Genomic DNA, 27,263 nt, shown 5'->3' with positions numbered 1-27,263 from the left:
TCTTCACCTACCCCACTTACTTTCACACTTCCCCACACACATTTTCCTATAAACCCTAGCCCAATCACATCCATACCAGTTCCCCAAAACCATCATAATTTCCACCAACCCCCACCCACTTCAAAATCAAATTTCTCACCTAAAACCCCACCTATGGCCGAACTTAACCTACCCCCATCCTATAAATACAACTCTTCATAACCCTTCATACACACACCTCTTATACACTCATCAACCCACAAGGCCGAGCCCTCTGTCTCCCTCTATCTTCCTCTATTTTCTTCTTCTTCTACTCCATTCTTCTCTTTTCTTTATTTTTGCTCGAGGACGAGCAAAGTTTTAAGTTTGGTGTATAATTCCTTTCGGGTCTTGGGTTAGTTTTTCTCAATTCCTTTCTACTCCCTCTATATAATTCCTTTCGGGTCTTGGGTTAGTTTTTCTCAATTCCACACCGGCTTTGTTTCATAGCACGCAGGACCCTGTTTCATTTTTTGTAACTCCGCTCTCAACATGGCAGGAGAAAACACAAAGCAGTTAGAGGAAGCAGTTACAAGTGATTCCACTTATGACAGAAAAGCCGAAGGGAAAGCATTCGAAGATTCCAAAGTCGGCGTTAGAGGCCTTATAGAATCCGGTGTGACCAAAATCCCACGCATGTTCCACTCGGGCAAGTTGGACGCCAACGAAACTCAAGCAACTGCCTATGATTCCAATGTTCCCATCGTCGACATCAGAGACATAAAGAGCAGCACAACTTTCCGCGCCAAAGTAATTGAAAATATTCGCAGGGCATGCCATGAGTGGGGAATTTTTCAGGTGATTAATCATGAAATTCCAGTCAGCATCTTGGACGGTATGATCGATGGGATTAGGCGGTTCCATGAACAAGATGCTAAGGTAAGGAAAGAGTTTTATTGCAGGGATCTTGTAAAGAAGAAAGTTTTGTATCATTCCAGTGTTAGAGCCAATACTAACCAGGCTGCTAATTGGAGAGATACTCTTACTATGTTGGTTGCTCCTGATCCACCCAAACCAGAAGAAATACCACAAATATGCAGGTAATAGAAAACATTATCAGTTTGATTCCAATTTAAGCTCAAGTGCTCATTAGCTATTAGAAGTTAAGTTAATTAGTTATTCCATCCCTTGTCTTCAAGATAGTTGTCTATTTATAGTACTAAATACATATATTTAAAACAGAAATCTTAAGAGACCTCCACTCTTTATCAATTTTAACTTAACACACTTTTTTTTACTATTAAAAAATTTAAAATTTAAGGTTTAAAATTTAGTATTAAATATTTTTAAAATATTTACCAAAAATAATAAATTTTAGTGGTCATACCATTGTTCTACATAAAAAGTGATTATTAAAAATATTCTTCTCTCTCATTTTATAAAATTACTACGTTAATTGTTACTTAAATTTTTTTTAAACCAATTTAAATTTTTAAATGGACAGTCATTTTTTAATTGGAGGGAGTGCTTGATTAGATTTATAAATAAGAGTATTATTATCCTAGTTATCTACTATCCTTATTGAAAGTCATATGGTTAAATTAAATGTTAGATTTCTTATTAAAAAATATCAAGATACTTACCACTTTGATTAATTCTTCCTTGATCAAGACTAGATAATTTGATTATATACAATTTAACTTATAATGGGTAACAATAGTGATAGGGGCCACCACATTTTGTATTTGTAGTTATTAGTTAGTCATCATTAATATCTTTAATGGTATGAGATTATATTTAATGATGTGAAATTACACACTCTTTTCTTAATAGTTAAATATTGACTAAATTTTAATGAAAATACTAGTCCTAAAACTTTCTCATAGACGAATACCATTTTTTATATTGTATCATCTATATTATTAAAAAGGTAGAATAATATTTAGATACTTTTGCAATCATGTTTGGAAGACATTAGAGTTAGTTATAATAATTATAGAATTTTAAATATAATAAATATATAAATAAATATTATATATATACATAAAATTATGAAGGTTAAATTATGTCTCAATAAATACTATCTTAATTTTTGCAAGCAGTAATGTTAGAAAAAAAATCAGAACTTACTTTATTTATGAACAATTAATAAAGGTTAAATAAGACCAATTTTAATTATTTTCAGTTAATTTATTTTAGTTATCAAACATTTCCCTTTTACAAGTGCATGTGCAAATTCTCAGCTGTAATAACTTAGGCTGTTGTACATTAAATGATGAGTAATTACCATTGCAAGTGAATTTCGGTTGCTGTTATGATCTTGTCCAACTGAATTATTTCAACCCATGATGATGAGTTTATTACGTACTTATCACAGAGATATTGTGATTGAATTCTCAAGGAAGATAATGGAATTGGGTTTCACAATCTTTGAGTTATTATCAGAGGCCCTTGGCCTTAATCCTTCTTATCTGAAGGAGTTAGATTGTGCCGAAGGACTCTACATTTTGGGTCACTACTATCCACCATGCCCTGAACCTGAATTAACAATGGGAGCCACCAAGCACACTGATAGCACCTTCATGACATTAATTCTGCAAGACCAACATGGTGGGCTTCAATTTCTTCACCAGAATCAATGGGTCAATGTTCTTCCTGTGCATGGAGCTATAATAGTAAACATAGGAGATCTTCTACAGGTAAATACTCGAAGAATTAAAGTTATCATTGGATTTATTTATTTATTTTATCGTAAGTTAACAAAAATATCTGCATTTTAATGGTTTTATTAAGCTTTTATTATATCAATTTTTCATAAGGCTTGGGAAAGAAAGAGGAAGGGCCAGAATGGGGTCATGAAATTATTTATTCAACAAGTTTAAGTTATTATTATTAAAATTTCTTACTTATGAAATAAATAATAAGAATTAAATTTTAAATATTTTGGTGATAAAATTATGATATTATATTATAAAATTATTTATTTTAAAAATTTAAAATATTAGATATAAATACATGAATGATATATTATCCGTAAAGAATGTTTTTATTTTATTTTATTTTATTTTGTTGATTCTAATTTATTCTTTCACACGTCATAAGATGATTTTAATTTTTACTTTGTTGAAAACAATATTTCATCTTCTAGTTAGTAAGGTGATGAATAATACACAATAAACATATATAAAAATATTTAATTCCTTAAGATGTGTATTTTGCTTGGCTATTTTTCGGGCTTGAGCCAATTTTGATAAAATATTTTACTTAATATTTTAGTGCTATATATATCTGACATATATTTTGATTCCATATAGTGGCCACTTTATTTTATAATAATAATAATAATAAATAATAAGTTTACAGTAAAAACAGGAACACACGAAAAAGAACTCTTCGTTCCTACCATTACTGATTTGAAAGTTGCATATATGAGGTGCCACTATGCATAGATGCTCTACATTATTCACATACATAATGCCAATTTTTCATTCTGACTTCCACTAGTGGTCTAGTTTGAAGACTCACTATTAAATCTCTTTTTCTTGATGTTAATGCACTACCAAGTAACTAGTTATTAATTCCATTTTAAATAGGTATTTATTTTCATGCACACAGTCTAGCGCTAATTAGAATATAGCTATCACACATCTGATCTCATGTGGTCCTGATAAAATTTTTCTGGAAGAAATTTTCCACATAATTTTAAAATTTATTGGTAATGATTCATCATTCAAAAAAAAGAAAAGAAACAAACAAATAATAGCTCAAGTATATTAGACTATCCGTATAATCGGGAACAAAAATTAAATTATTAAAAATTTTTGTATAAAAGGATCGATAGGAACAACCGAAAAAGAAAACATATTAAGGACTGTCATGGCAAATATTAATCAACGGAGATTTTTTCTTTGAGACAACTACCTCGAAATATAATGACAGGCAATCTGTTATATCCTTAGCTAAGCTTCTTTGTCTTTTTTCTTTGCTGAGTTTCTCAATAAAATATTTCTTGGATAATAGAAGTACGAAAAGTTTTATTTCGTTTAATCTTTATTTATTTTTATATGCGTAGACCCAATAATTTTCATTATTTTGTCCTTTTGTTTCATGGGTTTTTTTTTTTTTTTTTGGCATGATTGTCTGGTGTTAAGGATGCAAATAGAGTGAATGAGAAAACACCACAAACAGAGTCACACAAAAATCTCAACTACTCATGCTACTAAGCATTAGAAAACAACTAGAGTTTAGCTCCTGCTTTGCACCGGTTTATTCACAGTTTTAGTTAAACTATTTAAAATATAATTATTAAATGCAATAAGAATCAATTATGTATATATTAACTAATAGAAATCAGAAGTAATTGCTTGTACAGTAAGAAAGAAAGCAGAGAAATTCAGAGAAGAAAGTTATATGCTGTATTCAAAATGAATAGCTAGAATCCTCATACACCCATTTATCTAAATGTTCCACCTTATATACATGACACATACATCTTATTGCAGCTCTAGCATAGCAGCTAGATAGAAATCAGAAAAACCAGTAATAACAAAAATTTATATATGCAGTTAGTTAGGTAAGTTCTTGAACTTTATTTTCTTGAACTTCTTGATGTGTAGTTTTAATATCCTCTTCAAATTTGAGTAGGGCCTTGTCGTTAGAAGAAATGTACTCATGTTATCACAAAATATTGTAGGTGTTGTCTTGAGAAGAATTTATAACTCTAAGAGCAAGTTTTTGAGCCACTCCAACTCAGCTTCACATGATGCAAGGCTTTGAAATTCTGCCTCTATAGACGATCTGCTAATTGTGTGTTATTTTCTGTATGTCCAAGAAATTAGATTAGTACCTGAAAACACACAAAAATCAGAAACAAACTTGCGATCTTCAAGATCAGTTGCCCAGTTTGAATCTGAAAAACTATATAGTCTATAATTCTGGCATCTATGTATCATAAGTCCATGCTCTTTAGTTCATTGAAGGTATCTTAGAACTCGTTTATCAGCTTTCTAGTGAGCAAGAAGAGTGAATGCATGAATTGACTAATCTTGCTCACTGCATATGCCACATTTGGTCTTGTGATGGTTAAGTATTGCAAAGATCCAATCATTGTTCTGAAGAGATTAGGATCTTCAAGGGTATCTAAGCCTGTTGAGAGGAGTTGAAGGGAATAGATCATTGGAGTAAGCATTGAATTGGATCATGCCATTCCCAATTTTGTTAACAACTCAGTGATATACTTTGTTTATGAGAGATGTAGTTGTCCTAAATTGGTTCTTTGAATCTCAATGCCCAAAAAAATTTTAAATTTCCTAAATCTTTCAAAGAAAACACTTTATCTAGTGAATTGATTAAGGATTGAACTTTACTAGCATTGTTCCCTGTAATGATTATGTCATCTACATAGCACAAAAGATATATAACTGAACTAGAATTGTGTTTAACAAATAAAGATGTGTCAGATTTAGGAGTAACGAGTAGTACTTAGTTTAGTAAACCATTGCCTAGGGCCTGTTTCAATCCATAAATGGATTTATGCAATTTGCAAACATATTTAGATAGAATTTGTTCAAAACCAACTAGTTGATGCATATATAAGATTTGATTTAAATCCCCATTTAGAAATGCATTATTAAAATCAAACTACCTCAAAATCTAGTTTTTAGATAAAACTATGCTCAAAACTAATCGAATTGTAGATGACCAAATTACAGGACTAAAGACTTGCTCAAAATCAAAGCCTTCTTCTCAATGAAAGCCTTGAGCAATAAGTCTAACTTTGTACTTTGTATAATTTCATCTGGATGCTTCTTAATGGTAAAAATTCATTTACTGCCTGTAAGTTTAGCATGATGTGGTGGTGGAACTACAATCCATATCTTAGCTTTCATAAGGGTTTGATATTTTTCCATCATGACTTATGCCAATGAGGTATAGTAACTGCTATTTTAGCAGATTTTGGTGAATGTTGTGTGTAATAAGGGGAAGTAATGATAGAATTTAAGACTTTGGGATTGTTGTTGTTAGCCTTAGACCTAGTAACCAAAGTGTTTATTAGCATTAAGTGCACAACGTTTAATATGAGGTAAATCTAGTTCAATGGCATCAGTATCTAAGGCAGGGTGTTGTATTTCTATGCTTGAAATTGGAATTTGGGAGGAATTTAGGGGTAAATCAGAATTATGTAATTGATTATTAATGTCATTCTCAGTAATATCAAGACAATCAATTTGAGAATTAATGTGGCTAGTGTTTGATTTAGAAGTAGTATTATCAGTAGTAATACGATGATGATCTGTATGCAGTAAAGAGTGTTTGGTGAAAGAGGATGCAAAATCATGATTATCAGTGTCATTAGTTATAATTCTATCAGTAGAGGTATTAGTGAATAATTCAGAATATGAAAATTGAGTTTCATCAAAATGAACACTTCTTGAAATGTACATTTTTTCACTAGAAGAGAGGCATTTATATCCTTTAAAATTAGGTGAATTTTAAATTTTGATAATCTTGACACCATTACTTGTAAGTTGTTGTGTTTGTGGAGGAACCTTGTGTTGCTGTTGATGATTGTTGGGATGGAACTCGATCTGCATATAGGTGTTCTTCTAGATCTTCTTCTCTAATAGCAGCTAGATCTTGCTGCAGCCAAATTTTCTTATTGTTTTCACCCGATTTATCAGAAATAAGTGTGAAGGATCGTTGATTGATGATAAATGGTTGTTGAGAAGAATTTCCAGCATTGTTGCTTGGAGGATCAATGTTGATGGATGATATTTCACCTACAGAATCAATGGTAAAGAGAAAAGAAAAAAAATTCTAAGCACTAGATACCATAATAGAAATCAGAAGTAATTGCTTGTGCAGTAAGAAAAGAAAGTAGAGAAATTCAGAAAAGAGAATTGTTTTGTGTTCAAAATAAATAGCTAGAATCCTCATACATCCATTCATCTAAATGATCCATCTTATATACACACATGACACATACATCTTACTACATCTCTAGCACAGTAACTAGTTAGAAAATAGAAAAACCAATAACAACAACAGCAACAACAATAACAAAGCCTTGTCCCACTAAGTGGGGTCAGCTACATGAATCAAACGACGCCATTGTGCTCTGTCATGTATCATGTCTACAGAGAGACCGTTTACATGTAGATCTCGTTTGACCACCTCATGGATTGTCTTCTTAGGTCTTCCTCTGCCTTTCGCCCCTTGTCCATCTTTCATCTCATCCACCCTCCTGACTGGATGTTCTATCGGCCTTCTTTTCACATGTCCAAACCACCTGAGACCCGATATTCAACCATCTTTTTCCACAATGGGTGCTACTCCAGCTCTCTCCCTTATATCTTCGTTCCTTATTTTATCAAATCGCGTATGACCACTCATCCATCTCAACATCTTCATCTCTGCCACACTCAGCTTATATTCGTGCTCCCCTTTAGCCACCCAACACTCCGTACCATAAAAGCATAGCCGATCGTATAGCGGTGCGATAGAATTTACCTTTAAGTTTTAAAGGCACTTTTCTGCATATAAAACTAGATACACTCCGCCATTTTGACCAACCTGCTTGGATCCTATGATTTACATCCTGTTCAATCTCTCCATTATCCTGTATGATACATCCAAGATACTTAAAACTTTTAACTTTTCGTAGGATGTTTTCTCCAATCTTCACCTCTATATCAAGGTTTTCCCTTCTCAAACTGAAACTTACATTCCATATATTCCATCTTGCTACGGCTTATGCACAGACCATACACTTCTAGAGCTTCTCTCCATAACTCCAACTTCTTATTTAGGTCTTTCCTTGACTCTCCCATAAGGACGATATCATCGGCAAAAAGCATGCACCATGGCACAAGCTCTTAGATGTGCTCTATGAGCACTTCCAAGACTAATGTGAAAAGGTATGGACTTAAGGATGATCCCTAGTGTAATCCTATACCAATAGAAAATTCCTCAGTCACACAACCTTGAGTCTTCACACTAGTTGTGACCCATCATACATGTCTTAAATTGCACGAATATATGCGATTCTTACTCTCCTCTTTTCTAAAACCTTCCATAAGACCTCCCTTGGTACTCTATCATACGCCTTTTCCAAATCAATAAACACCATATGTAGATCCCTTTTATTACTACGATACTTCTCCATCATCTTTCTTAATAGGTATATCGCTTCAGTGGTAGATCTGCCTGGCATAAATCCGAATTGGTTCTCTATTACTTGTGTCTCTTTTTTCAACCTCTGTTCTGTCACCATTTCCCATAACTTCATGGTATGACTCATAAGCTTGATCCCTCTATAGTTTTCGCAACTTTGTACATCCCCCTTATTCTTGTAGATAGGTACCAAGGTGCTCTTTTTCCACTCATCAGGCATCTTCTTTGACCTTAAAATCTCATTAAAAAGCTTGGTTAACCAGTTGATGCCTTTTTCTCTAAGACCCTTCCAAACCTCAATCGGGATATTATCAGGTCCTACTGCCCTGCCATTTTTCATCTGCTTTAGAGCCTCTTTTACCTTGAAGTCTCGAATCATTCGATAGTAGTCAAAGTTTTGATCTTCTTCCCTTGTGCATAACCGACCAAGGCTCAGAAGAGTCTTCTGTCCCTCATTAAATAACTCGTAGAAGTAACTCTTCCACCTTTCATTAATCTTCTACTCTTTAGCCAACACCTCTCTATCCTTATCCTTTATGCACTTAACCTGATCCAAATCTCTCGTTCTTCTTTCACGGCTTTTTGCGATTCTATATATATCTTTTTCTCCTTCTTTTGTGCCCAAAGACTGGTAGAGGCCCTCATATGCTCTTGTTCTTGCTTCACTTACAGCCACTTTTGTCTCTTTCTTAACCGCCTTATATTTTTCCCAATTATCTGCATTGCGGCATAAAGACCACTCTTTAAAGCACTCCATTTTATCTTTATCTTTTCTTGTACACTCACATTCTACCACCAGGACTCCTTATCTCTTGGTCCTATTCCTTTAGATTCACCAAAGCTTTCTTTTGCTATTCATCTAATAACTTCTGCCATCTCCCTCCACATCTCTTCTGCGCTTCCATTCCCATCCCACTTTGCCTCTTCTCCTACCCGTCTTAGGAAGCTTCTTTGTTCCTCACCTTTCATCCGCCACCACCTCGTCCTTGGGTTCTTCGTATGATGTCTTTTCCTCAACTTTTTCTCAACGCGAAAATCCATGACGAGCACCCTATGTTGTGTTGTCAAACTCTTTCTCGGGATAATTTTACAATTAATACAAAATTTCTGGTTGACTCTCCTCAACAAGAAGAAGTCGATTTGAGAGCTTGTCATGCCACTCTTATAAGTTATAAGATGTTCGTCTCTCTTTTTAAAACATGTATTTGCGATGAGAAGATCAATAATTGAGGAAAAGTCCAAAATAGTTTTACCTTCGACATTGATCACCCTGAAACCATGGCCTCCATGAATACTCCCATATCCAGTCACTTCTCTCCCAACATGGCCATTTAAATCTCCTCCTAAGAAAATCTTATCTTGTGTTGTTCGTCCGAACCCACTTGCGGTGCATAGGTGCTAATCACATGGAAAGCACCTCCCTCTACTACAAGTTTGATAGAGATGATCCAATCTCCCACCCTCTTGACATCTACTACGTCCTTCTTCCACTGCTTATCCACAATTATTCCAACCCCATTCCTATTCTTCACCTTTCCTGTATACCAAAGTTTGAAACCAGAAGTAGCCAACTCCCTAGCCTTCGCACCTACCCACTTTGTTTCTTGTAGGCACATAATGTTAATCTTCCTCCTTGTCATCGTGTCCACTACCTCCATGGACTTTCCTGTTAGAGTGCCTATGTTCCTTGTCCCAAATCTCAACCTTCTGTCGCTCCGACCTTTACCTTTAACTTTGTGAACTAGCTTATTTACCCTCGTCTGTTTACGAAAACGCGAGAATCCTTGCTCATTTAACACTACTTCCGGGATAAAAGATGAGGGTTGTATTAGGTCTTTGACAACCAACATAAAAATATAGTTGAATCCCATCACAAAAATAGAAAAACCAATAAAAACAAAAAATCTGTTTGTGCAGTTAGTTAGGTAAGTTCTTAAATCTTGCTTTCTTGAACTTTTTGATGTGTAGTCTTAATATTAACGTATACACTAAATTAACCACATATATAGAATATATGTCAAAATATAAAATTTACATTAAAAATTTATAAATAACACATGTATATATACATAAGGGATTGCTAAGTCCCATTCCTCTGAAGTAATATTCCTATGTGAAACTAAGAATATTGCCTTGGCAGTGGAGTGAGTGGACCTAAAAGGGAAACTATGTAGTTTGGCAATTGTGTGTGGAAGGATGGGACGGATGTGTTTTTTAATCAAAAATGCTTTTTCATTCACTTCAAAATGTCCACTTGAAAACAAACAAGTAATGGGAGGTAGTTAGAATGTATCTGGCTTTGGATGAGAATAGAAGGGATTAATTTGCTACCATATTGCAGATAATTGAAAGGAGCAACAACAATCTGATTGTTATGGGAGACTTCAATGTAGTACGGGGTCACCATGAGAAGGAAGGAGGCAAAGATAACTCAGCGAAGTCAATTCAAGACTTTAATGACTTCATTAACTCAGAAGAACTTGCTGGTGTGGAATATGAATACCACAACTGAATTGAGAAGTGCACCGATCATACCAAGTAATACTTCAGGTGAGTGAGGGTCGATCGCACGAGAATTGATGGACTAAGCAACGGTAGTTGAATGAATTACTTAGTCAGGCAAGCAGAAAATATTGTTTTGAGAGTTCAATTGCATTAAACAGTAAAATCAGAGAATCAGAAAGCAAACAGTAAATTGGTGTGAAATATATGGGAGAAAACAGTTAAGGTTTCAGAGTTATTTATTTGTCTGGATTAAGTTTTCTTACCAACTATTTTAATCATGCAAGATTCATTTCATGGCAAACTGTAATTGACTAAACCCTAATTCCTTAGTGATTTAGTCTCCTCTAACCTAATCAACCGCCAATGTCTTAGTCACTTAATATAGATTAGAAGATTAGGTTCAATTCTAGTTTATTGGCCACAAAACTCTAACTACCCAAATATAAAAGGATTATATGTTACGTATCTCGTTAAGTCTAAGTAATTAGCAATTTAGGAGGAGTTTACTCTCAAGCAGGTATTCAAGTGAGATAACTCTTCCAAGAATCATAAGAACGCATATAGAATAAAAGTTATTTTTCCAATACATCCAAATTCATAAGATGAAGAATGAAAGTAATCCTTAAAACTGAATCAACACATTAATTAAAATTGAAAAACAATAGTCTTAATCTATAGAAATAAACAGAGCTCCTAACCTTAACCAAGGAGGTTTAACGGCTCATGACTTCGAGAGAAAACTAGGGTTCAAAAAATGTGAAAGTGCGAAAGAGAGAAGATCCCTTGAAGGGCTAAATATTTTTCCTTTTATATCTAACCTAATTTGATTTGAAACTAAAATAAAATAATAAATTCTAAACCTAAAAGATTTTATTTGTAATTAAAAATAACTAAAATAAAATAAAATAGAACAATTAAAAGCTAAATCCAACTAAAAATGCTCTTTTGATGAAGTGTGATCAACATTGCTGGTGCCAAATGCCAGATTCGGCGTTTAGCGCCCTAGGGGGTAGAAACGCTTCTATCCATTCTGGCTTGCTGGCACTAAATGCCAGGTCTGGCGTTTAGCGCCCTCGTGGGCAGAGAGCTCTCTCGCGCTTCTGAGCTACTAGCGCTAAACGCCCAGGTCCGCGCTTAGCGCCAACTTAGCAGCTTCCAATTCTTCTCTTTTCTTGCACATAAACTCTGCCAAACTAATCCGAACTTTACCCGAAATAATTAAAAGACTAAAGCAACTCTAAGTAGCATCCAAAGAGATTCCAAATACTAAAATAAGATTAAAACTCACTTAATTTATATCTAAAATAAATAGAAAATATAAATAAGATACTCACACATCACTTGCTGATTTAGGATATGAAGGGGAGCAATTTACATGGAATAACCATCAATTTGGTAGCAACCTTATCTGGGAATGATTTGACAGGGTGATGGTGACGAATGGGTGGAGGATAGCTTGGCCGAATGCCTTTGTAATGCACTTAGAAGACCTTGGATCCAACCATAAACCACTATTATTAAGTGTTGACAAGCGAGAGAGGAGGTATAAAAGACGCTTTCAATTCCAGGAAAGATGTTGTGATAAGGACGAAGTGATTTCATTAGTTAAGGAAGCTTGGAAGATAGATATTGATGGCTTATCGATGTGTAAACTGGCTGAAAAATTGAAAATTATCGACACAAATAAGTGGCAAAAAAGATCTCCTAATAACTTCCAAACCAGAATGTTGTGCATTAAAGAGCGGTTGATTGACGTAGGGAAGGAAGTCAGGGCCAATCCTATATAGGTTTGGGTGGTGAAAGCAGAATTAGAGAAGGCTTTGATGGAGGAGAAAATGTATTGGAGGGAGAAATCAAGATTGCAGTGATTGGAGTTGGAGGATAGAAACACTAAGTTCTTTCATTCCAAGTTTAAAAATTGGAATAAAAAGAATAAAGTACACATTTTGCAGGATGAATATGGCAATTCAGTAACTGATCGGAAGGGATAGCCTTGATCGCTCGGCAGTATTTTGAAGAACTATTCTCATCAACCAATTCGAGGGATCCTAAAGAGGAAATTCAAGAAGTACCATGGAAAATTGATGATACCACTAATAGGCTGTTAATTCGATCAATGACAAAATCTTCCAATTCTTTTGGGAAATGATCAAAGAGGATGTGGTTAAAGCATTAAGAAGTTTTTTTCCTGGAAGGTAAAAACTTTAAAGCATTTAATCACACAAATATTTGCTTAATTCCAAAAGTTGCTAATGCTAGTTCAATGAAGCAAATCAACCAATAAGTCTTAGTAGCAGTTAAAAGAAGACTCATTAGTGATAATATTTTAATTGCTCATGAATTCATGCAATTTCTAAAGAACAAAAGATGTGGTGAGTATGATCTAGCCCTGAAGGTTGACATGAGTAAGGCGTATAACAAAATTGAGTGGCCTTTTGTCTAGGTTATGATGAAGAAATTGGGTTTTTGTATCAAATGGATGGACTGGATCAAGGAATGTGTGACGACAGTTTCTTATTCTGTTACTATGGACAGTCAACCTCATGGTTTTTTCAAACCATGCAGAGGGCTGCGGCAAGGCGACCCTCTCTTCCCCTGCCTTTTTCTATTTTATGCAGAAGGGCTCTCCCATTTGCTCAACAAAGGAGAACAAAGACAGGAGTTTACTAGCTTGAGACTTAATCACAGATGTCTGAAGATCAACCACCTATTTTTTGTAGATGACTCAATTCTATTTATTAGAGCTACTTAAGAGGATTGTCAGGGCCTAATGCATACCCTACAAGTATTTGAAGAATTAAGTGGGCAAATGGTTAATTTAGATAAGTCGTTAATGTTTTTCAGCAATAACACCTCACTACAAACCCAAGAAACTTAGCCAACATTCTAATGGTTCCTCACATTGGAAATAAAAACAAGTACTTGGATTTACCTATTCGCTAGTTCAGAGATAAAAAAAAGGCCATATTTAATTACATTAAAGACAAAGTAACTCTGAAGCTTCAACATTGGAAAAGAGCATTACTATCCCCCAAGCGGTAGGAAAATTTTGATTAAGGTAGTGGCTACAATGGTTCCAATTTGCATTAAAAGTTGCTTCAAATTGTCAGAGATTCTCTTAGACAAACTGCCTATTCTTTAATTTTGGTAGGGCTAAAAAGGAACAAAAACAAAGATGCAATGTGTAAGTTGGAAGATTACTTGCGTATCAAAAATACAAGGAGGTTTAAACTTCAAAGATTTAAAAGCTTTCAACATTGCAATACTTGCAAAACAAGGTTGGAGGCTTCTAATCCAAACAAACTCCTTGATCTATAAGGTGTATATGAGCAAGTATTTCAGGTTTACTAATTTCCTACGAGTAGAAACTGGTAATAATCCTTCTTGGGGTTGAAAAAATATTTTGGAGGGTAGGAAGGTGCTAGAAAAAGGACTACTCTAGAAGGTAGGTAGAGGAATTTCAATCAATATTTAGGTTAATTCTTGGGTTAAAGAATATACTGCAATCACACCTATATCTATCCCTAATTCAGCATACCAATTTGGGTCTCAGATTTAATTCTTTCTAACAAAGTATGGAACCAAGCTAGAATAGCAGAATTTTTCAATTCAGAAATAGCAAAAGCAATAATCAATACTTTAATACATGAAAGAGAAGACCAACTCACCTAGATGAAAACCTAAAAGTTAATAATAAGATGAACTCTGAAATTTCTACGGCGAGGAGCTGTTGGCAGCACAGAGTAGCAGACAAGCCAGTGATCATGATGAGATAACGATGTTGGTGTGAAGGAAGATGAGCTTGCTTCTATGATTGAGTAAGGCTGAGTAAGTGAGAGTGACGATTGAAGAAGGATGAGGGAAGTGATTCAGTTAGTCATGGAGAATGAGAGATGTTAGAATGAAGAGCTAAGTTAGGTGAGTGAAGCAAAATAAGAGAGGTAAGGATGAGGGGTTGAGTTAGGTGAGTAAGAGAGAATGAAAGTGAGGGACCGAGGGTTATTAAGGTTGATTCTGATTTTGAAGACGTTAGGTTAAAAAAATTCGGTGGAGTAGATGATAGAAAGGTTAATTTAAAAATTTTATAAAATTTTAACGAGATCAATTTAAAATTTAACGATAGAATATTTTTGTCAAATAATATTCATTTTTTATGGGTATTTAATTTTTTTGTTTTCAATTTTGTTAGTGTTCAAATTTTTTATAGCTAAAAATGACTATTTTTTATTATAATATGCTTTGAATTTTTTTAAAATGGTATAATAGTCACTTTTATACATAAAACTGTGTTTAGAAGCTATTTATTTCTATATTATTCTTTTATATTTTTATTTACAGATATAGATATTAAATAATTAGTGTGGTATTAAATTGTTACATATGCAAATCACTCAGAATAATAACATAAAGTGCAACTTAACAGGCATGACAGTAACTATAATTGAAAAGTCATTATTTGGTTTGGATGTCTTAGATTTGCGGGTTGGGTATATTTGTGATTTTTTAGGTATGTGTTACTCATAATTGTTAGGATTGCTGGCTCTTGTGTGTATGTTAATGGGATAGTTTCGATTTTAATTAAATATATTTGAAAATATTTATCCTTTTAGATATTTATCTTTAAAATGTGCACCCTCACAAATCAATAAATTAATCTTTTATGGTGGATTTCGAATTGAAAACATAATGAGATTTATCAAACTATCTTAATTCTTCTGTCTCTACACTTTTGTTATCTTGGAATTTATTTTGGTTTAATTTAGGCTTGTATTTATATTTAGTTTAACAAATTTGAGTAATTTTAAACTTACATTCACTGTATATTTTTAGAAAAATTAGACAACAAAATAAATTTTTAACCAAGTCATTTTTATTTTTGTGCACTATTGTTACTTTTTTTTTCTTTTGTTCCTTTTTTTTCTTTCTCTTTCTCTTACATTATCATGGTCGTTATTATCATTATTACCGCCTCCTCCTTCTCTTTCTCATTTGAGTTTTTTCTCTTCTATCTTTTTTCTTCTTGTAACAATCTAATTTTTAGCACGTCATAATCGCACTAGAAAAAAGGTGTTACCAACTTGTTCTCCTAAAACTCTAACTCCTTATTAATATAACATATGAGCCTGGTTCGCCGTTAGAAACATAAACGCATTTTTGAGGTAAGTTTTTTTTTTAAAATGCATTGCAAATAATAGCGGTCATACACAATAAGTTATAAATCATAATAAAAGACAGAAATAAACTTAATTCACAACATAGATACATAAATTTCATACAAGCAGCAAGAAAGGATAAGGTAGCACTAGTCAAACAAACGTAAATAGTATTAGCCTAGACTTAGACACCTTTAGTATATATATATATATATATATATATATATATATATATATATATATATATATATATATATATATATATATAAAAAGCCTCTAGGATATATATGACACCCTGAGCCCTAACCCATCTAAAAAGCCTCTAGTCTGGAACTCATCCTAGATAAGTCTTATCCCTCAAGGAAAATTCTAACAAGAAGAGGGAAAAACACTCTAGGCTCTATAACTTCACATAGCATCAGACGTCCTTTAAACGTATATGTACTTTAAGTCTAGGATATAGCAAAAAGAGTGGCACCATCTCTTTAACGGGAGTCGCCATCAGCTCTGCCTGTAGGAATAGTGAAGGGAAGGGAGTGAGAATCTATGGTTCCCAGTAGGGTACTAACGAGGGTAATGAATCCTTCATTAGTCCTAGGACAACGATCTAGCATAGAGGTAATTCATCGCGTAATCTTTTCGATCCTAGATTATACGATCTTACTAACTTTTCCTCCGTAGTCAATTTAGCCTTATTTTCCTTTTCACGTTGTTCCTTACAATTTTCCTTTCATCTTTAACTTTAAGGTCAATCTCAAAGTAGTCAACCATTAACAGACGATCACAGACAAGCCACACAATCAAAATACAAACAAGTCATAGAGCACAACAACAAGAATTCAAGCATAATACAAGATCACAGAAATTATGCTGCAGACAAGTATGATGCATGTCTAGACCTATATAGGCCATGGCTCATGTATCGATTGACTACCCAGAACCCAACATTACCCGAGCGCTAGTCCCAAATATGACTTTCTAGATATTCAGTTGCATAAGCCTTTATGATGAAACTATATCAGTTGACTTCCAGAATTGCAATAAGCCCTATGACATAGACATTCAGTTGAATTTTCTTTGCACTAGTACACCTACATTTGAAAAATAGTTCTTAGTCTGTGGGCGTCCCTACTATTACATTCAAGCACTGAGCAAGCAGGACAAAACCCTTGACCTTGCTAGGCATTTAGTCATTCATTTAGCATTTTCAGTCATTTTATTCATCTTTCTCAGTTTTCTGTTTTTAGTTGTTTAAGTCTTATGGCTAGTGCAATTCAGTTGACTTTCAATTCTCTCTTGCTTAAGTCTTATGGTTGGAGTCATTCAGTTTGCTTTCAGTTTTTAGTTATCAATTATCATTTCTCGCTTATCGATTCTCAGTTCTCTTTTCTCTTTTTGATTCATTAACTATTCTGTTCTCAATTCATATTTGTTCTTTATCAATTCAATTCCTCATTTCTCAATCATCAGTTTTCAGTTATCACTCCTCATATTAACCTTTTTCTATTACTTATCCTCTTCTTTTTTAATCATCAATTATTCTTCCCTCAAATCGCCATCTCTACCTTAAATCTGTTATGTAAAGGAGTTCTGAGTTTTTGGCTTTAAATTACCTTTTCTATACTTCTTTATTAAAAATTACCATTACGCCCATGATCTTCTCTTGATTTTATCACTATGTCCTAAGTTTTATTATAATTACATTTATGTCCCTTATACTTTATATAATTACATAATTATTCCTTAACTTTCCATATTTATATTTTGTCCCAGAGCTTTTATCTATTTATATTTTAGCCCCTTATCTTTTTTAAAATTACACTTTTATCACTATATTTTTACATAATTACCCTTTTATCCCTAAAATCTTGAACAAATCTTTTTACCCTCACATATTTTATTAAAGAATCCCGTTAGGGAGCTAATGGAATATCTGTACAATGTGTACAATGGGCGGCTTATTTAGTCCAATATGAGTTAAAATTGAAAATTATCCATGTTTACTCTAATTTCAAAAGTGCTATTCATTTTTGTGTTAACCACCATTGTACACATTGTACACCAATTACATTAGTTTCCCATACTTTTCCATTATTAAATGATCATAATATCCTTGTGTCCTCAAATTACCATTTTAACCTTAATCTTTTATTAAAAGACCATTTTACCTTTATTAATATTATACCTTATCACCTTTTTCTCTTTGACTGAATCTTCTTCTACTCTTACTACATCATTCCTTTTTCTTTTCTCTTTTATTTCTTGACATCTTCCTTAAGCTTGTTTTTTAATCTTTTCAAGCAACATTGTTTTCATGTATTAAACTTTCAAATTTACTTCACAAATTAAAATTTAAACAAGATTAGAACAAGCTTTCTTATAAGTACCTAGTCAATTCAGCCATGGTACTTCTAAAAAACATCAAGTTTTTAAGCTTTCAATCAACATACAAATATCACCAATTAAGCATTTAAATACTCAATTTTATTCACCAAACATCAAATTCATTAATTATAGATCAAACATACATAATCATATAATTACTTTAACCAAACCCTTACTTTGATTCCGAACCTTTTAATCACTTTTTAGAAGCTTTTTAACACCAAATTTTTCCTATATTTTAATCAAAAATAATTTTTAACACAAAGAAACTCTTAAGGCCGAATTGCTCATGAGAAAAAGGGAGAGTTTTACTCACCCTTTGAGTTTGAGAATTGTGGCTTTGAATTTCTTATAATATCTAGAGCATGATAAAGGAATAGAACAAAGTATGATTACTCCTTTAATGCTCCATCAAATCGAACCTTCTTTAACAAAGAGAAAGAGATTTTCTTCACCTTTCAAGTTAGAAATTGATGGTTCTTTGTTCCTTGAGGCTTCTAGATAGGATTTTCTAAACAAAAACATCAAGAACTTGAAGTTTTCTCCATAACAACCATATGGCCGAATTTCAAAAGGGAAAAGGAGAGTTATACTTCAATTTACCTTCAGAAAATTGGTATGAGGATGAAAAGAAAGATGAGAAGAAGACTTTAATCGATTTAGAATTTTGATTTGAACTTTAAATCCTTCATTTATCAAGTTTGAAAGTAAACTTCCATGAAAGTTTTTCTCTCTTTTTTCTCTCTTATGGATTCATGAAACTTTAAGAAATTTGGAGGAGAGAGAGAGAAAGAGAGAGAGAGAATGAGAGAGAGGACCGAATTTCTATGAGGGATAAGAATGAACTTGAAATAAAAGTAAAATTTTATGAGTAATTACTAAAAATAGATATATTTGATCGCATACTTTTACTTTAATAAGACTAAATATCTAATATACCAGTATAAATAACACTGATATCAATATATTATGATTATCAATATTCTAGAATATCTCTAGAGTGTTCTAGTACCATAGCACTGATTTAGGAATACTGGTAATAATTTTTACTGGTTAAACTTTGGATCTGATTATTATATTATTATCATAAAATATTGTTATAATAAAATATTAATATCATAATACTTTTTGTTATTTAATAAAATATTATTATCATAACATATTATTATTTATTTTTCTGTAAATTAAAAATTGGCTTATTAAATAAAATCTAACTGTGTCACTCAAATTTTGCAAATTTCCAGCATATGAAGCCTGAAAAGTCCATTATTGAAAATCTAGGTTATTACACATCAACATCATCATCATTAAATATCATACAATTAGTTAACCGATTAACTCAACTAACAAAATATATTTAAATATATTTTATATTTAAAAGATACATTAAATTATTGCAAATGACACATGAATGGCTAATTCTCTTATATATTAGTTCAATACCACACAATCATTTCAGTGATAAAAAATAATACATCATTAAGTTAGAAATGACATAGGAATTTTTGATAAATGACACAAAAAATCTTTAAAGAATCACAAAGCCAAAACCTAAACTCACTAAACTAACAAAATATATTCAAATATGTTTTGGAACTAAAAATATATCAATTCGTTGCAAATGACACCGGAACAGATAGTTCAATGATAAGAAAAGAACATCATTTAGTTGAAAATAACACGTTGAAAAAATTTTGTATCACGATTAAGAATTCTCGGTGTCAAAATTAAAAAATTTCTATTTCACGGTTAAAAAGTTTCGGAGGTATTTTTCTGATAAATTCTACATAATTTAAAATCATCATCCTTATTTCACCCTCTTAACAAGAACATATGTCACGGTTAAAAAATTTTAGTGTCAAAATTAAGAATTTTTATGTATCACAGTGCTATTTTTCTGATAAATTCTACACTTCAAAAAAATTTTCTGTTCTTTTTCTTGTTTTTCATCATCTTCTTTTCTTTCTCTTCTTTGTCTTTTTTCTTATTACACCTTCTGATAATTTTTCTGTTTCATCTCTTAACAAGAATAAAAATAAGAAAAAATAAAGAAAAAATCAAACAAAAAAATAAAAAATATTACAATAACTATCTGGAGAAAGAGAAGGAAAAGAAATAAAAAAACGCATCAACAATAACAATAAAAGAACGACGATAATAAAATTGATTGTTTTTAAACATTTTTAAATTTGGTTATTTTAAAATTTATAGGAAGTATATATTCTACAGAATGAAATATCTATAAAAAAATTAACAATACTAATACATTATATACTTAATCAAGTATACTTCTTGTTTTTAGCATATGGAAGAAATTTAAAATTAACCTTATTATGTTAATTTGATTTAAATTTATCTAAGGGCAATTTACATAAACAAAATGAATGAAAGAAACTATTACACAAATACAACATTCGGAAAAACCAAACGCAAATGCAACAAACCTAATTGTATGTAATCCACGACTACCTAATGCGGAACTTGGATACACGTAATCCGTTACACCCTATCGCGGATTACGTTGATAAGCTAAAAACTCATAAACCGCTACACCCTGTAACGGTTTATGAAGATATGGGCTCGAAGCCTATTCCGCTACACTCTTTAGCGGATTATGAAGAGAGTGAAAGTTTGGAAACATATTCATGAATACCAGTCAAATAGTAACAACTAACAACCTGTGATGCAAAATGTACGAAGTTATACAAATATACTCGTCATAAGCAATAAGTCGTACAGATATAATAGCCACCAGGCATTAACACAAACACAGAATAAATTACTACATAAGTCATACAAATGTAATAGTCACAAACGATTAACACTTAATGGAAATAAAAATGTCATAAGTCATACAAATAGGTCGGAACTAACACTAACACACCCAAGGCACTAACACTAACACCCAAAAACGTAAATCGCTACATGAGAAAATAAAATTCAAAAACTAGAAGCACAAACACTACAAGTCCTACGAACTACCAGCAACGGTGGAGCCTTTCTGGGGGCAAGATCTATGCGTGTGCCCAGGCTGTCTGCAGAGCCCGCATCGCTTCGGTCGGTTAGGGTCGGCCTCATCCATGTTCTTCCAGATTCTGGTAGACCTCGTTCGCCCATCACGACAATGCCTCAAGCTAGGATCCGGAATAACGGTCGGACCATCATAAGGTGGCCAAAGTCCCTCTGGTATTGGCGGCATAAAACCCATCTGGTACACCCTGAACACCTTCTGCATAGTGTAGACTTCGTCGACATAGATAGACCAATCAAGCCGTGACTGGGCACAACATGCAATCGCATGGAAATATGGATAATGGAGAGCTTGAAAGTACCCACAATCGCATGTACGATCCTGAAGAAAAACTCGGTACGTCCCAAGTGAAAAGGTCTCGGTCAGTGGCGTCTTGGCAACGGTATACTCAGACTAGTGTCTATCGAATAGGGTGACAGTAAAGCACCTGGAGTCTCTCAAGTTGCGCTCCATCGCCTTCATAAAAGACTGGCAAAACATGGCACCGCTGGCCAATTGAGCCTCTACCGTCTGACCACGAATCACAATCAACTCCGCTAGCCGACCAAATGTGGACTTCACCAGGACGGTAACCGGAAGATTCTGTATACCCTTCAGAACAGAATTAACACACTCAGATATATTGGTCGTCATGTGACCGAATCGTTTGCCACTATCCTAGTGCTGAGTCCACTTATCGTATTCTATTCTGTTCGCCCAATCACGCATTACCGAATTCTCAATCTGCATTATATCAAACCAATAGTAAAACTCTGTCTCAGTCTTCGCATAAGCAGCGTTCACAAGTAAACGCTTTGCATCCGTGCCCTTGAAACTGAGTGCGAAGTTAGCTGCAACATGCCGAATACAAAATGCTCGATATGCATGAGGGGCTAACCACTCACTGTTAGGATTTTCTAGTGCAACATTGATGCCGTTGTGCCTATCCAAGATGACCAGTATCCCCTATTGCGGAGTCACATGTTGGCATAGGTTGGTCAGGAAGAAAGACCACGACTTGGCATTTTTCCCCTCCACGAGACTAAAAGCAATAGGCAAGATGTTGGAGTTCCCATCTTAGGCGATGGCTAGGAGCAAAGTCCCGCCATACTTGCCATACAGATGAGTACCGTCTATGCTGACCAATGGCTTGCAATGTCAGAAAGCTTCAAACAAGGAGGAAGTGTCCAGAAAAGACGATAAAAGTACACGGTTGAGTCGTCAACATCATCACCGACTCGAACAGGAGATGTCTTCAACAAGGCAACCGTCCCCTCCATGGTAGACTGCACACCAAGGATCCAACGAGGTAGCTCAGCATAGGACTCTTCCCAGTCCCCGTATATTTGTGCTACTGCCTTCTGTTTTGCCAACCACGTCTTCTTGTAAGTTGGTCTGAACCCATACGTTGCCTCGGTAGCTTCTTGCAACACCTTTATCGATACCGCCGCATTGGCTCGAACCAGAGGAAACATTTTCGCACAGATCACGTGATAATCAAGTTGTCGGTGGTCGCTTGATATCGATGTAGCCAAGCATGTTATGATCCGTTGTACCCTCGAACCTCCTAGGTTCCCTTTCGCACTCGAAGGCTGATGCGAATCATCCACGTGCAACCCTTGCCGAACTCCTTGCATCTCCCATGGTATTTAAGATGATCCGACTCCATCACTCTGTACTCAACATCGCACCGAATGCTGTAATCTTTTACAGTAAGAATAGCTTTCTCCTTACTGTGAAAAGATTGGCCAACTTGAAATTCAACTACAGAATTTCCCTCGTGCAAACCTTGACCCCCAAAGGTTGGAACTGAATCTGGCGATTGGCCGATGGTTTCCAGGTCCAGGGTAGAAAGATGTGCAGGTTGCTCATGTGTGCCCGCACTTGACGGTGGTTGACATGTTGTTGGGTTTGTCAGAATTTCATCATCGCTGTCCCCTCCAATGTTAGCAGGCTCTTCATCGGAATCATCCTCTAGCATTGCATTTTCAACCCGATCCGGTTCCCCCTCACGTCCAACATCTGGAGATGGATGCGCTGAGGTGAATACCCCAATTGGACCAGCTAGTCGATACTCCAACAAACACTCAGGTGCAATGACGGGTATCGAGGTAGAGGCAACCCCCATCGTGGTGGATTGAGGGTTTGGCGCAGATGCCCCAGAACTATCGATCCCATGTTCCAACTTTGTAAACAACTCGTGTATACTCACTTCCAGGAAACTCCGACGATAATGAAATAACATTTGCATATCTTCATCTGATCATAACATGAATATTTCATATTGCACGTCGGTTGACACAATCGCAATAGGAATATTGTAGAACAGCTTCTTCATCCACTTTGTGCCACACGCGCCCAACTTCTGCAATATACTGGTCTTCAGATCCAACAGTGTATCAGACGACCTGATGAAAACACTCAGTAGTTCTCTATCTATAAACTTCACACTGTGCCTCTTACTCTTTTTTATTTTTCCAGAAGAGTGTATTAACACCAAAAAGCTCTCCTCACTCTTTATTCCTCAACTTATGAATGAATGAAAATGACACTCTACACAACTTGCTGGGTATATATAGGCATCTTCTTTGCTTCCACTCTCTTCATAATCCGCTATAGGGTGTAGCGGAATAGGCTTCGGGTCCATATGATCATAAACCGCTACAGGGTGTAGCGGTTTATGAGTTTTTAGCTTCTCAAGTTAATCCGCGACAGGGTGTAGCAGATTACGTGTATCCAAGTTTCGCGTTAGGGTGTCGTGGATTACATACAATTGGGTTTGTTGCATTTGCATCTGGTTTTTCAGAATGTTGTATTTACGTAACAGTTTTTTCCATTCATTTTATTTATGTAAATTGCCCTTTATCTAACGTTTATAATAAGTTTAAATTTTATTCTTATTATTAACTTTTTTATTCTTTTTATTATAAGTACTGAATTGTTATCATCGTCTCACCATCATCACCTCTCACACCATCACTGTACGTACCATTCCCTTTATCTAATGCTATCAGTACACCCATTGTCGTCACCTTTCAGTCATTGTCAGCACACCTCACCCACTGCTACACCACTCCACTTTACATTGTCAGCAAGCTGAAGAGTGAAATTGATGGAGAAAAAAAAACCAAACAACTTTGCTTTTCGAAGTAATGGTGGCAATGATGACAGTGATTAGGATGGTATGATGTGGTGTAGGATAAGGTGCAGTTGGATGGGAATATGATAGTGAGGACCAGAGTTGGTGATGTGATGGTCACCATAATGGATGATGTAGTAGAAACAAGTTTGTGAGAATCGAACCGCTGAAATAACTGATTTAATAGTTCAATGATTCGATCGAAGTTGAACCGTAATCGAACTGGTTTAATTAAATATAAAATAAATATATATTAAAATTTCAATATAAAATTCAAACATTTAAATATAATAATTTTTAAACTAATAAAATTTAAAATTTTACAATTTTATAAAATAACTTGTCTATAATTTATCTTTAAAAATTCACAAATATAAATAAATAACAAAGTTTATAAAAAAAAATCAAAATATACATAATTAACAAATACATTCCACCAACAAAAACAAAAACAAAAACAAAAACAAACTTTTTAACTAAATAAAAAAATACCATTCATCACAAATCATAATCATAATCACATATCAGGCACCACCAGAATCTGTTAACAACAATCAACAACAATCCATATCTCTGTTAACAACAATCAATAGTCAAAAAAATAATCAAGAAAAAAAAAACAATTAGCTCACAAATGAAATTGAAGAAGCAGTGGAGAGCTGGAGGCTTATTAGCGATGACATGGAGTGAATTCGGAGAGAGAGAGCGCTTGAATAAAGAGAGATGCCAAGGAGAGAACGAACGTCGGTGATGCAAGGAAGAGAACCGCGACATAGCGCCGACAAGAAAAGAACGAACATAAGCTACGGGGAGGGATCGGAGAAGTCCGCGACAAATCTGAAGCATGTCAGTGAGAGTCAAAAGCGAATGAAACTGAGTGATGCCGACAGGATAATGATGCTACTTCAACTGCAACGTGAGTTTTTTGTGAGAGGGGCATGCCGCTGACGTGCCTTTATTGTTTTCTTTGATAGGGTTAAAAAAAATTAAAGTTGGATTTTGAGAAGAGAGAAGGGGATATGTTTGCTTCTAGTCGCACAAATTAAAAACTAGGAATTTTGGGGAGATAGAGATGAGCTTCTGCCCGTTTGGGCTTTCTTTTTTTTTTTTTTTTTTGGAAAAAAAATCATAACGACGTTGTTATAATGTGGAAGAGCAAACCGACTCTTCAAAAATCGGTCCAATTCAGTCGGTTCGATTGGTTTTTATACTAATTTTTTGCAAGTCGATTTTAGATATTAATCGAACTGGTCAGAAGACGGATTTTCAATTTACTTGATCAAACTGGGCAATTTGATCCAATTTTTAGAATATTGGTAGAAGATAAAATTAAAAAATAGAAGATAATAGTAACTAAACTCGCAAATATCATTCTCTCCAATCAATCAAGACAGATAATTACTTGAACAGTGAGGAACAAATTGTCTTTGTGACTAGTTTTACTACAAAGTAGGATGAGATACGGACAAGCACACATGCACATACGTGTGCACACATATATAATTACAATAATTATTATATATTAAAAATATTAAAAAAATAAATATAAAAATATAAAATTATGAATTATGATTTTAATTGAATACATATATATATTTTTATTCAAATACATATATGGATTTACTCAACGGTAAGGTTAGAATACATATTGGGCTGTGATGAGTATTAGAGAAAGTCGTGCACCACTCTGATGATTCAGTGTTGATAAGTTTCTCACATCCAAACAAAAAAATAGCTAACCAATTATATTTCAAATAACATTTTTTTAAATAAAAATTTTAAATTTGAGTCTCATTTTTAACCTAAAAAAAAATTAAAATACATATTTTCAAACCCTACGCGTAAGAGTAGTATGAGTTCTATATAAAATAGAGTAGGGTGAAGTGGATCTCTTTGTCAACCTAGCTTAAATTTGATAATATGTAGATTATAGAAAAGCAAATGTAGCAATTAGAATTGAAATTTATTTCGAACACTAAGTATAAAATTAAATAAAATTAAAAGTTAATTATAATTTTAAAGCTTCTCATCAATGTGAGTGAAAAAAATGCATATTTTTTCCTTTATTTTATAACTAGTGTATGACCAGGCGTTAATCTACTTTTTTATTTATTAAATTAAATGTACGAGAAAATAATAGATATAGCATTGGCCAAAATAATAAGCATCTCATTATACTTAGAAACAACAAAATATAATTTTTATAGATTATATAAAATAAAATATATTTTAGGTAAAAAAAATTGACCTATCTTAGTTCATATCCCGTTATAAATAGTTTTATAGATTATTAATATTTCTAATGCACGTTCAAATACTACACTCTAAAGGGGACAAAATCAACCATTTTCATGGATAAAATAATTAGGGGGAAATAAAGAAAAAACAAAAGCCCTTAAATTTTAATTGGACTGGCGGTAGGTGAAAGAAGAAAGCATAAGAAAAATAGAAATGTGAACTACTTCTGTTGTTTCTTCAATTGTGGATATAATATATTTAACAATTTCCCTTTGAATGTTGCAGCTTATCACAAATGATAAATTCATCAGTATTTATCACCGGGTGTTATCAAAGAAAACAGGACCAAGAATTTCTATAGCAAGCTTCTTTGTGAATGCACAGGATCCCGTTGAAGGTACTCCTAAGGTCTATGGTCCTATCAAGGAACTACTTTCAGAAGAAAATCCTGCAATCTACAGAAAGACCACAATAAAGGAATTTTTAGCAAAATATTTTGCCAAGAGCCTAAATGGGAGCTCTCAATTGGGTTCTTTTAAATTGTGAATTCAACACGTTATTACACTACTTTTTATTACATGGAGTGGCCTAATTCATCGGAATAAATAAGTCATCATTTCCTTTGAGAGTTTGATATATGGCTTGTTTCCCTTCATAAATGACCTTAATGTAAGAAACATCTCAACATCATATTCTCACGTTA

General features: G+C 33.8%; 1 protein-coding gene and 1 non-coding gene across 4 annotated transcripts; both read left to right on the top strand.

Moving 5' to 3' along the window:
• Positions 1-67: 67 nt before the first annotated feature.
• Positions 68-27,263, top strand: LOC107639375 (1-aminocyclopropane-1-carboxylate oxidase homolog 12). 3 transcript variants are annotated; one of them, XM_021121209.2, is made up of 4 exons: positions 68-429; positions 518-1,058; positions 2,336-2,657; positions 26,846-27,263. In XM_021121209.2, the coding sequence occupies exons 2-4, from the start codon at positions 655-657 to the stop codon at positions 27,104-27,106; spliced, it is 987 nt and encodes a 328-aa protein (XP_020976868.1). In that variant the 5' UTR covers positions 68-429; positions 518-654; the 3' UTR covers positions 27,107-27,263. The 3 variants fall into 3 exon arrangements, with proteins under 3 accessions (XP_020976868.1, XP_016198334.1, XP_020976867.1); XM_016342848.3 differs by having other exon boundaries at positions 68-1,058; XM_021121208.2 differs by lacking the exon at positions 26,846-27,263 and adding an exon at positions 10,472-10,869 and having other exon boundaries at positions 68-1,058.
• LOC148568027 (small nucleolar RNA Z221/R21b) lies at positions 25,973-26,060 on the top strand. The gene has a single exon (XR_015882744.1). It is a non-coding gene; the product is annotated as a small nucleolar RNA Z221/R21b (small nucleolar RNA).

This window comes from Arachis ipaensis, chromosome B4 (genome assembly GCF_059453495.1).
Source record: "Arachis ipaensis isolate K30076 ecotype BB chromosome B4, ASM5945349v1, whole genome shotgun sequence".
In the NCBI taxonomy this organism is placed as follows: Eukaryota; Viridiplantae; Streptophyta; class Magnoliopsida; order Fabales; family Fabaceae; genus Arachis; species Arachis ipaensis.
This window is presented reverse-complemented; position numbering and strand designations above follow the sequence as displayed.